Source organism: Hyperolius riggenbachi, chromosome 4, assembly GCF_040937935.1.
Source record: "Hyperolius riggenbachi isolate aHypRig1 chromosome 4, aHypRig1.pri, whole genome shotgun sequence".
NCBI lineage: Eukaryota > Metazoa > Chordata > Amphibia > Anura > Hyperoliidae > Hyperolius > Hyperolius riggenbachi.
Genome location: NC_090649.1, coordinates 463,456,607 through 463,470,766, shown reverse-complemented (window position 1 = coordinate 463,470,766; position 14,160 = coordinate 463,456,607). Strand labels below are relative to the sequence as shown.

Below are 14,160 nucleotides of genomic sequence, written 5' to 3'. Positions count from 1 at the left end.
GGCTGACCTAACAGGTCCTCTTTAGATGGTATTATCAAAACCTCACAAAGTCCTGCAACTTCCACCTTCGTAACATCTGTAAGATTCACCCTTTCCTGACCTCTGCCACCACCAAACTCCTCATCCATGCCCTCATAATTTCCCGCCTTGACTACTGCAATGCCCTGCTGTCTGGTCTCCCTATGACCCGAACAGCCCCACTGCAGTCCATCATGAATGCGGCAGCCAGAATTATCCACTGCTCCCATTGCTCCACCACGGCAGATCCCCTCCTAGAATCCCTCTACTGGCTTCCTATCCAGTCCAGAATCAGATTCAAGATACTGTGTCTGACCTACAAATCTGTCCACAAAACCTGTCCAACCTACATTTCCGATATTACTCAGAGGTACACACCTAGCCGCTCACTCCGCTCTTCCAATGAACTTCGCCTAACCGCCCCCCGCATCACCCAGTCCCATGCACACCTCCAGGACTTCTCAAGAGCTGCTCCAACACTATGGAACTCCCTACCTCCACCCATTAGGGCAGCCCCCTCCTTCAACATCTTCAAGAAGGCCCTCAAAACTCACCTTTTCACTCTGGCCTATTACCCCTCACAAGTGCTCTAAACCCACAGCTGAACTCTGGTCCCCTACCTCTCGTGTCCTTACCTCTCCCTCTAGATTGTAAGCCTTTGGGCAGGGTCCTCCTCCTTTTGTGTCCTACCTGATCATGCACCTCCATTACTGTGCACCCATGCTAGGCATCTGAGTGAACCTAACTTGCCTAATCTCCATGCTCCCCTCCAGTGACTGACTGAGCATTACCTTGTACTCATACTGTGCTGTGTGATCTGGTCTTTATTGTATTCAGGTATTGTCATATTGCTGTATGTCACCCCTAAATATTGTCTGTAACCTAAACTAATGTCCAGCGCTGCGTAATATGTTGGTGCTTTATAAATACAATAAATAAATAAGGTGCTCAGGTCCCTTTTTAAGCAGACCTGAACTCAGAACCTCCTCTCTGCTCTAAAAGATACACAGCAGCATAATAACCTTTACAGAAAAGCATTTCTTTGTTATAGCTGATACAAATCCTGCAATAAATCTGCAGTGTATCTACTTCCTGCTTTCTTGGAAGCAGACATACTGTATCGTTCACATCCTGTGCTTTCAAATGAGCTTATCTGCCCTATCTGAAAAATGTCAGTCATGTGACACAGTAAGGGCTCGTCTCCACTAGTGCGGCGTGTGTCTCGCAGACGCACGCCGCACTGAGCGGGTGGGCGGGATCGCAGGCGAATCCCATGAGCCGTGCCATGCACGGCTATGGGATTCGCAGCCTCCGCGGCGAACTCTGCAGGGGGTTCCGGGCGAATCGCTCCCGCAAGCAATTCCGCCGCGGCGCCGTCATCCCCTATGGCAGAGTTTCCCCGTGCGAATCATGTGCGGGGAAACTCTGCAGAATCGCCGGCGAAACCGCCCTAGTGGAAACGGGCCCTTAAGATTCATACACACCTATCTGTCAAACTATCTGCCAAACTTGTCTGTAATGCTGGGCATACACGGCTCGATTCCCTTCGGCGCATAAACATGCCGTGTATGCCCCATACAACGTTTGTTGTGAAACAAGTTGAAACAGCTAAAAATCAAGTCTTTTGCTATTGTTCAAACAGCTGATAAGAAGTCAATCCAACTGTTGGATTGACTTCTTATCAGTCTTATCAGCTTTTTGAACAATAGCAAGAGACTTTTATGTAGTTGTTTCAACTTGTTTCACAACAAAATCTGTCTGACAATTGTGCTGCATAAAGGACCACTGTTGAGTGTGTGAATGGGGCTTAACAGACAAGCTTGGCAGATAGTTGGACAGATAGTTTGTAGGTGTGTATGAACTTTTAAGGGGCCAATACAATCAGCCGATTTTTGTCACCCGACACTGTCCCCTAATGTAAAATGTGACTAGTGTATATTATGCATTACCTGTCCGCGGCCTGCGCTTGTCCCCCACTGGCTTCCGGGGTTCCTCCTACATACACACCCCATGTGGTTTCCTAGTAAGAGCACACGTGTGACTTCACACACGCCCGCCCTTACTAGGAAACCACGTGAGGCATGCATGTATGGAGAGGGGAATGAGCACCGGGGCTTGAGGGACAAGCGCCGGGGGTTTCCTCGTGAAATTGCAAGCCGTTTCCGCCATGCAACCGATCGGGCAAGTCGGCCCAACATCTCGCAGCATGCGCAACCAGGAATGCAACCAATTTAGGCCTGAAATTGGTCACATTGGTCGGGCTTGCACTTGGCAATACCGATTTTCAGAGGGTCGATCGGCCACCAAGTCGCCTGATGTATGGCCACCTTTAAGGTTCAGCATTGATGGGATTTTCTTTTATGCTTAGTGTCACAGGAGCCCTAGTGGTCGGAACGTGAAATGCCTTCCAAACGGTGCCAGCGCACGGATCGTGCGAACTCTGGTCGCAGTCAATGAGTAGGAACCGGTGGGAACTGGCCGCAGACAAACCAGAAGGAAGCCTGTGGGGTTACGGAAATACAACTTACACACTATTTCAGGGTATATCTGCCACCACCACTGGTATGGGCCAGTGGACCCTACCGACGGACTGACTGACTGATCCTGCAAATAAAACGGTTAAAACACGCTGTATTCTGTCTAGATATCAACAATAGTAGTAGCGTCTCTCCAGAGACCTGGGATCAGTTTCTGTGTATGGCTGAAAAGAAGGGTAGCGGAACAGTGAATGACTTTGATACAGTCTTTTATTCACGGCAATATAAATAATTAATATATACAGACAATTATTAAAATCAACAATTATGGAAACATTAATAGCCAGTATGAAATAAAAAAAGGAGAAAATACTTAGGGTTTGTGGAAATATGTCCGTTCTGGGAAAACTTGTAGAGTTCCTTTTGTTCAGTTTCAGCAAAGTTCAAAGTCCAAACAAAATGGCTAATGTCCTTTGTTTCAGTTCAGACAAGATGGCCGCCAACCACATGGTCCCCTGGCTGGCAGCGTGCTCTCGTGAAGGTGGAATTTGGAGGACTGAAGGAAGAGCCCCTCGCATATGCTTTTGATGAAGCTGGTTTGGGGGTGTGGCAATGCTAGCCCCTCTGAATTACCAACCAATGACAGTTCATTTCCTGTGAGAGATTTTAGGTTTTAAACTTACAAACTGCCGTAACTCACAAACGATACACGTCATATTCAGGTGGATAACAGATTCATACTTGTCAGAAAATACAGATTAATATGACATCAGACATGGCTAGTGCAACTGACCCAGTTCTTGAGAAGGGTCATACCTCAATAACCGGACGGACTATCACAATGAATTTCATATCAGCACGATGGCCAGATTTTACCGAATAAGACTATATAAATTTCATAGATGTGCTATATACGGTTTTCGTATACCGACAGGAAATCATACATCACATAACTTCAGGTCTGCTCTGGTCGTGCCGGAGAGTCTGGCTTCCTCAGGGCCCCCCTGTGGAGCCAGCTTCCTAGTCCTTTTCATAAAGACATACTAGTTTCAGCCAGGTGGTGACTTTGTCGTGCTCTGTTGGCTGACTGTGTGCATTGCTGATCGCTGATAACACTATTGACTGGGACTCCCTGAATGAAAACCTGACCAGCATGTTTAGAGGGTGTGGCCGACAGAACAAGATTACACTGCCGAAGATCCAAAAAATGATTGAACGTTTCACAGTCCTGCAGACACGGGGCAGTCAGTGCGTCTGTGACGTACACTGAGGCTGAGCACCCTATGGGCTAGATTCACAAAGCAGTGCAAAGTGTTAGTACGTTTGTGAAAAGCCCTGTATCACGCCAAAAATCACTGATCGTGCGGTTTGCGGTGCAACGAAAATATCTCGCGGTGCGAAGTTAACGTTGCACCCTTCACGTGAAAAGAGACCCCCGGTGCCCTGGAAACGACGGCGCATAGGGTGCGACATTTCACGCGTAAAACGCGCAGAAACTTTTTTTGGTGCAATCTGTACCAGCTTTGGACGTGCAAACTACTTAGCATCCTAGTTTGCACGTCCAAAGCTTTTAGGTGTGCTAACTAGGTTAGCACCCTTTTGTGACTCGAGCCCCTAGTGTGTTTAAAGTGGACCTGTACTCTTGCACAGGACAGAAGGAAAACAGAGAAAAAATGCACCCTGAATGTATTTAGAGAGTCTAATTCCCCCTCATCTGTGACTAATCACAAGTGTAATTTGATCTCTCAGCTGTGTCAGCTGGCTGCATCGGCAGAACAGCTAATTTGTAAACACAGACTGTTAAACCCTATGTCTGCTTCCATGAAAGCAGGAAGTAGGCACACTGCAGATCAGCTGTAACAAAGAAATGTTTTTCTTTAAAGGTTATTATGCTGTTGCTTATTCTTTAGAGCAGAGAGGCAGTTATGAGTTCAGGTCCGCTTTATCAGTTAGCAATGTACATTTGTTCTGTGAAGGACATATTGTTTGGGTAAGAAAATTCTAGGTGTCGAAAGGTAATGCTGGGTAGACACGATGCAATTTCCCATTCGATGGGAAATCTGACAGGAAGTTGTCAGGCTGGTTCTAGACTTTTGCTGCCTGGAACGATCGCACAGCACTCTGCTTCATTTAATGTTCTCACATGACATGCTCAGCACAATAGCACACTGGCTGGCTGTGAGTCTGAGACAAGCAAGCTGCTCACCCTCAGCCACTCCATTCCTCCTCAGTCAGGACAGCAGTGCCACCTCCTCCCTTCTGCTGTGCAGATCACTGCTGCTCTCCTGCCTCTCCCCTCCTCACTCACTGTCAGACTCCTCACACAGCACAACAAACTGCTTTTCCCCAATGATGACCTCTTCACCTCGCTCTCCTCTCGCTTCTCCTCCTACTCCGACTGCATGCTGTTAGTGTAAGCACACAGTACAAACATGCTGCCCAGGTAATCCATGCGCCTGATGCAAATGTTTCACCTTACTTCATGAGAGAACCGGCCCTGTGTGTCCTAAATGCTCCCAATCGATAAAGGAATCGATTTTCCCGTGATAACTTCTGAAAATCGATCCTGTTATCGAACGGGAGCAGATCGGACTTGGCGGAAATAATCGTCAGTCAGACCGGAAACTGTATTGTGTGCATTCAGCATGATACATTTGTTGCTTGATTGCATAAGGTTATACAATTCATGGAAAGAGAATGATGTCTCCTGAATCCATATAAAATAATAAAAAAAGGCTAATCAAATAATTCCTATATCTGACAGCATCGCTTAGATGACTATATCTGCCAGGACCAATCCCTGTCCAAACGGTCGGGGGCTGCTACACACACGCTGAGTTCTCAGCAGAGGAGGCCATTTCTGGCTACCTCTGTCAGCTGCATTTAGATTAGTACACAACTTCCATTTGGATTGGTTATTGACTGCCCAACTTTACCTCCGTGTAGTATGAGGCCAACAGATTTTGAATACTGTGAGCACACTGTTTAGGTAAGCCCTAATACTATATGGAGGTGGTAAAATTGGTCAGTGATTGGCCAATCCTCATTGAAAGTGTGTACCAGGCTTTAAGGTAGCCACTCATCAAGTAATGTATGGGTAGTTTCAACCAAGAGACAAATCTCTCTCTGATCGAATCTGATTTAGGAGAGGTCTGTCAGGTGCCCATACACCGCAGGCCTAGCATGAAATCTCTCAGGAATCGGCCAAGGCCGCCACGTCCGCTGCCTCGCCATTGTGTATCTATGTATGTATATAGCGGGTAAATGTGCTGTAAGTGTGCGTTCATACATACCTGTCCAGCGTAGCTGTGCCCGTCTGTCTTCTGTGCAGGGGCTTAACAATAGACCCTGCAAGTGATGCAGCTGCAGGGGGGCCCAGAAGCCACAGGGAGCCCGTGGGTGGAAAAGTTTCTTTTCCCTGTTCTGAGAGACTGACAACTAAGAAGAGGCGGAGAGAAAAAAAACATTCGGCTCTCTGCACAATTGTTCTAATGACTGTATCTGCTCAGCCACTGATAAGAAATCATACATAAGATTTGCAGACAAAGATTTGTAGACAGTCCCTATACAGTGTGCAGCAGGCTCTTGCATACAGCTCCCTGCCCCTCCCTTAGGCCTGGTGCACACCAAAAACCGCTAGCAGATCCGCAAAATGCTAGCAGATTTTGAAACGCTTTTTCTTCTTTTTCTGTAGCGTTTCAGCTAGCATTTTGCGGTTTTGTGAAGCGTTTTTGGTGTAGTAGATTTCATGCATTGTTACAGTAAAGCTGTTACTGAACAGCTACTGTAACAAAAAACGCCTGGCAAACCGCTCTGAGGTGCCGTTTTTCAGAGCGGTTTGCGTTTTTCCTATACTTAACATTGGAGGCAGAAACGCATCCGCAATTCAAAATCTGCAGCAGCTCGGGAGTATGCGTTTCTGCAAAACGCCTCCCGCTCTGGTGTGCACCAGCCCATTGAAATACATTACCCTAGCGGATCCGCACCTGCAAGCGGATCGCAAACTGCAGCCGAACCGCTCTGGTGTGCACTAGGCCAGAGTGCTGTGTACTGTTGTGATGCTGGAGAAGTCTGCAGAGCCAGTTCTGCTCCATCAGAGATGGACAGAGTGAGTGTAATAAGCTGAGGCTGGGAGAACGCGCGTCTGTAAATTTTCTGTATGCGTTTTTTGTACACCATGGGCTTGATTCACTAAACCGTGATAACTCAAATATCACACCTTTTCAAAGTTAACACACCTTATCAGAGTTAACACTCCTTATCAGAGTAGCATAGTGAGCGCTATGAACTTATGCCTGCTGATTGGTAAAGGCACTCGTCCTGCCGGGAGCCCCTGCGGGTTTTTAGTGCTCGCTATGCTGCTCTGATAAGGTGTGTTAAATTTGAGAAGGTGTGATATCTTTGCTAAGGTGTGATATTTGAGTTATTACGGTTTAGTGAATCAAGCCCCATGTGTGTCTGTGTGTGTGGAAACATGCACGTTTTATCACAGAAGCTAATGTAATTGATAGAGAAAACGCATACAGTGCTTCACTGCTGTTTTTATCTGCACAGGGAAAACACATTCAAGTGTAATCTAGCCAGCCAATTGAATAACATTGGTTCTTAGTTTACTTGTGCAGAAAGCGAGGGGGCCCCATCCAAAGTTTCGCAGGGGGGGGCAGTGATTCTGCAGCTCTTCTATTAGCCGCATACACGCTGCTGACGTGGCGCATACATGACGTCACACGCAGGCAGGCATATGAGCAGCTAATAGAAAATCGGCAGGAGATGGACTTGGAATCCATGGACTTGGAATGTTTGTACTCAGAGGCGGGACAAGGTCCTCCAGCACCCAAGGCTGAGGGCTCTTTCACATTAGGGCAGATTTTCTGCGTTTCAACGCAAAGGATAAAGTTTGCGTTACCCAAGGTGAAATGAAAGTCCATAGAATTTCATTTTAGCTTTCACATATAACGCAGCCTTTTTGTGCGTTGCGTTCCACTGCACCCAGGTGCAGTTTTTTGGCCAACGCTAGCTTTATGCGTTACAATGTTAGTCAATGTAAAACGCACACTATGCGCGTTTTTAATCCGTTAACGCAGGCAATCAGTCCCAGAATGCAACAGAGGAACAATGTAGAAAGTTGACAACTAAAAGAAAAAAAAATTACCTGCGTTTTTCTATGTGCAGTAACGCATTGAAAACGGATTAAAAACGCACACTCACTGCAGTGCAACGCATATCAAAACGCAGTAAAAGGCATACAACAAAACGTATGCTTTGAGCGTTCTCCAACGCAAGCTCTGATGTGAAAGAGCCCTGAGACATCAAAGTGCGCCCCTCCATGCTCCATCCCTCCCACCCCAGCCGTCACACACTGATTGCCGATAGAGTAAGAGGCATCCCAGGGCCCCCAACCCCCCCAACACCTTAATCTCTAGTTATCTGGCTTGCAGTCACTGCCATGTATTTCCTCTTCTTATTTTTTCTCTGCTTCAAACATAATAGGGGACTGATAGCTGAGTGAGTTGTGCGGCCCCTCCTACACTGTGCCCTGAGGCTGGAGCCTCTCTCTCCTCTGCTTCGGCCCGGCCCTGTTTGTACTTGTAGTGTGCTGACCTTTACTATGAAAACCAGGCATTTCATCTTGAAGGATGAAGTGCACAAACCCAGTTTTCACAATGACAGGCGGAGATAATGCAATATTCTTCTGAGCACGAGATTTTGCCTCTAGCCGGAATACAAACACACACGTGATGACAATAGTCAGGTGCCACGCTTCACCATCTGTCTGCAGACAGTTACCCTCGCTGACACACTATAGCAGCTTCACCTATCGAAACTCCCTAACACGCTGAAACCGGTCTGCTAAACGCTTCTGTAAACCTTCCAGGTGACCGAAGGCAAATTGCATGTTGTAATAGTACTAACTAAGCAAATACATACATATACACACATAGAATAATTAAAATACTGCAGTTTAAAAGATAACTGAAGTGAGAGGGATATGGAGGCTGCCATATTTATTTCCTTTTAAAGCGGATCTGCACTCAGAACTTCCTCTCTGCTCTAAAAAGATACGCAACAGCATAATAACTTTTAAAGGAAAACATTTCTTTGTTACAGTTGATACAGATCCTAAAATAAATCTGCAGTGTTTCTACTTCCTGATTCATGGAAGCAGACATATTGTTAACAACCTTTGTATTCAAATGAGCTTATCTGCCGTGGCAGTCAGCTGACACAGCTGAGGGATCAATTAACAACTTGTGATTAGACACAGATGAGGGGGAATTAGACAGGCTAAAGGTGCGTACACACATACGACTATAGTCGTTTAAAACGATCGTTCCCCGATCGTTTCAAACGACGATCGTTTAAAAAAAAGCAACCAACGACCATTAAGTCTAACGACGGATGAGCTAGATCGTTAAAAAAACGAACGATCTAGCTTGGCGGATTTTTACCAACGACGATCGTTTGCAAAAGTAGTACATCGTTGGAAACGGTCGTTCGTACTAGGCTTGACATGCGCATTTCGCTATTTCTCTATGGAACTTCTCATTTTTATGCGCAATAGTTGCTTTACGTGATGTAACGTTCGTTCTAACGATCAGATCGTTACACACAATTTAAAACTAACTTTACTTAGGTCGTTCTTTCATCAATTAAAAGTTCGTTCGTCGTTCTCAACGAACGATCGTTGTCGCATGTGTGTACGTAGCATAACTCTCTAAATACATACAGGGTGCATTTCTCTTTGTTTTCCTTCTGTGCCATGCATGCAAGAGTTCAGGTCCAATTTAAACAATACCAGTTGCCTGGCATCCTGCACATATTTCTGGTACCAGTAGTGTTTCTGAATCACACCCCTGAAACAAGCATGTGAAAAATCCAGGCACACTTCAGTCAGAAACAACTGATCTGCATGCTGAAGCTCAAATACAGTAAGCCCCAAATGAAACATGGCAAATCCTGACATCAATTAGGAAGATAAGTGAGTATAAATAGTATATAGAAAGTCAGAAACATCTTTCATGGACAGAATACATCTTTCATGGACTGAGGCTAGTTACACACCAGGACGTTGCGTTTTGGGGACGTTATAGGGCACATAACGTGCCCCTAACGCAACGCCTGGTGCTCTCTGGTGTGGACGTCGGAGTGAGCGGCGTTGTGCAGCTCACTCTGGCGTCCGTGATGCTGCTGTGATGCGTACTCTTGGACGCATGCGGCATCACGTGGTCCCGCCCGGCCAATCGCCGCACAGAGCGGCCGCTCCAGGAAGTAAACACTGCACGTCACTGAGTGCAGTGAATATTAATTAGCCATGTTCCAGCCGCTCTCCCCTCCTCCCCAACATGACTGAGCATGTGCAAACTAACGCGGCTTAGCCGCCTATGACGTACTGCATGCAGCACTTTGCTGCATTACAATGTAACGCAACGTGGGCACTGTGAACAGCCCACTTGTGTTACATTGCTGTGCTTTGAGGGAGCGTTACAGGCTGCACTAACGTGCGCCTGTAACATCCCTGTGTGCAAGAAGCCTAAAGGTACCCATACATCCAGCAACCTGGTGGACAATCGACCATCCGATTAAATCCGGAGACCAGGCCCAGTGCCGTATACATTACCTTACCATTTCTGTCTTTGACTCCATTCTCTGTCCACATTCACACGCCCCAAGTGGTGACCGTCGTACACATGAGCATGTATGTAACATCACACACGCACCCATGTTACGCCTGGCAACCACGTGAGCATACCTCCCAACTTTTTTAAGCCACGCCCCTGCCACAGCCTTGATCACGCCCCCGTCACACCCCTAGTCACGCATACCATAAAGATTTCATAAGAAAACTATGTTGTCAAACAACACTGGTCCTTTCTATCCTGGTTCATTTCCCTTCATATTAACATATTAAAATTAGTAATATATCAATTTAAGGGATGGGGATAAAGTTTAGAGTCAATAAAACACATTTTTTAGTAGAGAAATATATATATTTACATAGAAAGAGGGACAAAGTCCTGAAGGAGGGACAAATGAGGAGGACAGAGGGACAGAGGAACAGGGCTCCCAAAGAGGGACAGTTGGGAGCTATGCGTGGGGCGCACGTATGTGGACAGAGCATGGAGTCAGCGGTGGACACCAACAGGTAAAATATGCTGCACAGGGCACTGGGGGGCACACTTCACATTGGAGTGGTACAGAGCCAGGGGTGGCAAGGCCGATTCCCAAGAGATTTCATGCTGAATTGGCTTGCGGTATATGGGGAGGCAACAGATCTCTCTCAAGATCTGCGATTAGCGAAAGATCTGTCTCTTGGGAAGGAGAGCATTAGACCATGCCATGCCTTCTTACCATACAGAACCGCTGGAGAGAAGGTTGTGGGGTGAGTGACAGACCATGCCATCTTTACGCCCCCTCACACCCAGAGAAGACTCTATAGCAAGCAGTGATGACTAACCTTGGCACTCCAGCTGTGACAAAACTACAAATACCATCATGCCTCTGCCTCCCTGAGTTATGCTTAGAGCTTTCATAATATTGCAATGCCTCATGGGACTTGTAGTTCCACCACAGCTGGAGTGCCAAGGTTAGCCATCACTGCTCTATAGGATGAAATTTATTTTCTATTTGATCCACTCCTTATACCAGCACGCTATACAAGAAGCAGGGTCGGTTCTAGTTAAAAGCACACCCAAACTGATGCCTTGTATTTGTTTGCAGGAGTTCTGTGCCAGCCCTCAGTTCATTGTGGATGGAGCTACACGAGGGGACATCTGCCAGGGGGCTCTGGGTAAGTTACACACTGGATGCTATCAGTGATGTCTGCTCCACCAGGAACTGTATAGTAGTGTTATGATCTGCCTAAACGTTGTACAATTAGCCACACAAAGTCTATGATTTACCATAGCCATCTGCAGATATCTCCAGTGATTACATCATAGGGGGTCCAGCTATTTAGGAAGAGGTATTAAAATGTGTCCCCTATGTAGTCCTTTAGAATTCCAGTCCTCACCTGGCCAATATCAGTCCATAGCCAGGGTCCCTGCAAGGTTCATATACTAGCGGTTGTGTGATTGCACCTGCATCTAGCATGAACTAAGGCTGGTTTCACAGTGGGACGTTACAGGCGCACGTTAGAGCAGCCTGTAACGCAGCCCACCGCACAGTAATGAAAAATCAATTGGGCTGTTCACAGTGCGGACGTTGCGTTACATTGTAACGCTGCGTCACAAGACAACGTACTGCATGCAGTACTGACTGCTTGCACATGCTCGTAACGTTGGGGAGGAGCGGAGAGCGGCCAGGCACATGGCTAATTAATATTCACTGCACGTTATGACGTGCAGTGTTTACTTCCTGGAGCGGCCTCTCTGTGCGGTGATTGGCCGGCGGGACCACGTGATGCCGCAAGCGCACAAGAGTGCGCATCACGGCATCACTGACGCCAGAGTGAGCTGCACAACGCGGCTCACTCTGACGTCCAGATCCAGCACCACCAGGCGTTCCGTTAGGGGGACGTTATGCGACCTTAACGCCCCCTCTAACGCAACGTCCTGGTGTGAAATTAGCCTTAAAGGGTTTTTTGCGTGTGTGTAAAGGATGCCAGAGCTGAGGTAAATAGGAAAAACAGAGCAGGCATGTAGTGAAAGCTTTCCTGATGCCCACAACTCCCCCGTTATCCTCTCTGCCCCTCTAATCCTATCAAAATGCCCCACGGCAGCCTCTTCCGGGTTGCCTGAGTCGGGCAACAGTGCGCAGACTCAGGCCCAGCTGCACGCTTCCTACATCCCGCGCCCACCGCGGGGAGCGCCATGCGCATCATGTAGTTGTGATTTTGACCTCGGTACGAGCATCACTACTCCTGATCTCCTTTTGTCTTTTAGATGAGCCTGGGGTGGTTACAACCACAGCACGGGCAGCACGGTAGCATAGTGGTTAGCTCTCTTGCCTTGCAGCGCTGGGTCGCTGGTTCAAATCCCAGCCAGGGCACTTTCTGCAAAGAGTTTGTATGTTCTCCCTGTGTCTGCGTGGGATTCCTCCGGGCACTCAGGTTTCCTCCCACATTCCAAAAACATACAGATAAGTTAATTGGCTCCCCCTAAAATTGGCCCTAGACTACAGTACTTACAATACATAATATAGACATATGGCAATGGTAGGGATTAGATTGTGAGCTCCTTTGAGGAACAGTTAGTGACAATATATATATATATATATATACATTGTACAGCGCTGCGTAATATGTCGGCGCTATATTAATAATAATAATAATAACCACAGGAACCATCAAAGTACGCGAACTTCATATAAAGGGATGATTGAAAGCTGAGGAATTTGTGCCAGTTAGTCATAATCCAAACAGCGGAGTGAGGTGGAGATTCTCCTGTGTATTGAAGGTGGAGATATAGAACGCAGGTCAGATTAGGTGTTTTGCTGCAGATTAGTAACACAATAAGCTGCATTCAGCACTGCAATGGATGGAGCCACAGTGGCTGCCTGACCACTGACCGCTACAAGAGACAGCTGTGTGTACATTAAATCTTTTGATATATTCCAGCAGAACTGGAAATAGGTGCTGGCTGCTGGGAAGCAGTTAAGTTAAAGTGAACCAGAGATGGTTCACTAGGCTTGATTAGTACTTACCCGGGGCTTCCTCCAGCCCCATGAGCAGCTCTGAACCCCTCCTCGACTCCAACGTTAAGCCGCTATGACTCCCGGACCCGGTAATCCGGGCATTTGCGGGCTTCTGCGCATGGGCGGCTGGACTGCACGGGTACCCCTTGTCGCGCTTCCATCTCCTAGAGCGTTCTGCGTGCATGCACAGAAGACCTCAACTAGCGGCAACTGCCCGGATTACCGTCAGTCGTAGCACCAGATTGGAGGGGCCGAGGAGGACGGCGAGGGACTCAGCGCTGCTCATGGGGATGTGGCTGGAGGACGCCCCGGGTAAATATAAATGAAGCATAGTGTACCATCTCTGGTATTCTTTAAGTAGTTGCATTCTGCTGCAATCAGATGCAATTCCCATATTGCTTGTACGATATTGACTGTATAGAATGTATTGTTGAAGGATAGTGGTCTGTACACGCAGATAGGCACCCAGTATAGCAAGTTAGAACTCTTTACTAAAGAAAAACGTGCAGACATAAATTATACACAACCATCAGGAAGTGTGGCTTGCTTACAACAGAGAGTATACAGAGTGAATACAGGAAATGACAATCCTATAAAGATTACCATCACGTTTTACTCACAGTGACATCTTGTGGTTGTTTTACTATACTGCAGTTTAATTTAACTATGTTTTTAAACCTCCAACTTGTATGGTTGCAGCCTGCTGCCACATTCTCCACATTGTATTTTTCAAAAACATTTCATAAAACAAATTTCATAAAAATATTTTTAAAAAACAAATAATTTTGCAAAAAAAATAAATGCATTTTTCCTTTTAAAATAATACCAGTTGCCCGACTCTCCTGCTGATCTTGTGTCTCTAATACTTTTAGCCACAGCCCCTCAACAAGTATGTAGATCAGGTGCTCTGACTAAAGTCAGACTGGATTAGCTCCAAGCTTGTTTCAGGTGTGTGATTCAGCCACAATTGCAACCAAAGAGATAAGCAGGACTGCCAGGCAACTGGTATTGTTTAAAAGGAAACATCCATATC

The 14,160-nt window shown here is 46.7% G+C and overlaps 1 protein-coding gene across 1 annotated transcript in view; it reads left to right on the top strand.

Annotated features, from left to right (window-relative positions):
* Positions 1 to 14,160, top strand: part of LOC137570977 (calpain-8-like) — a 94,018-nt gene that overhangs the window by 8,200 nt on the left and 71,658 nt on the right. The window contains exon 2 of the mRNA XM_068279675.1: positions 11,214 to 11,283. Coding sequence (XP_068135776.1) covers positions 11,214 to 11,283 — 70 coding nt within the window. The remainder of the gene's footprint in view (positions 1 to 11,213; positions 11,284 to 14,160) is intronic.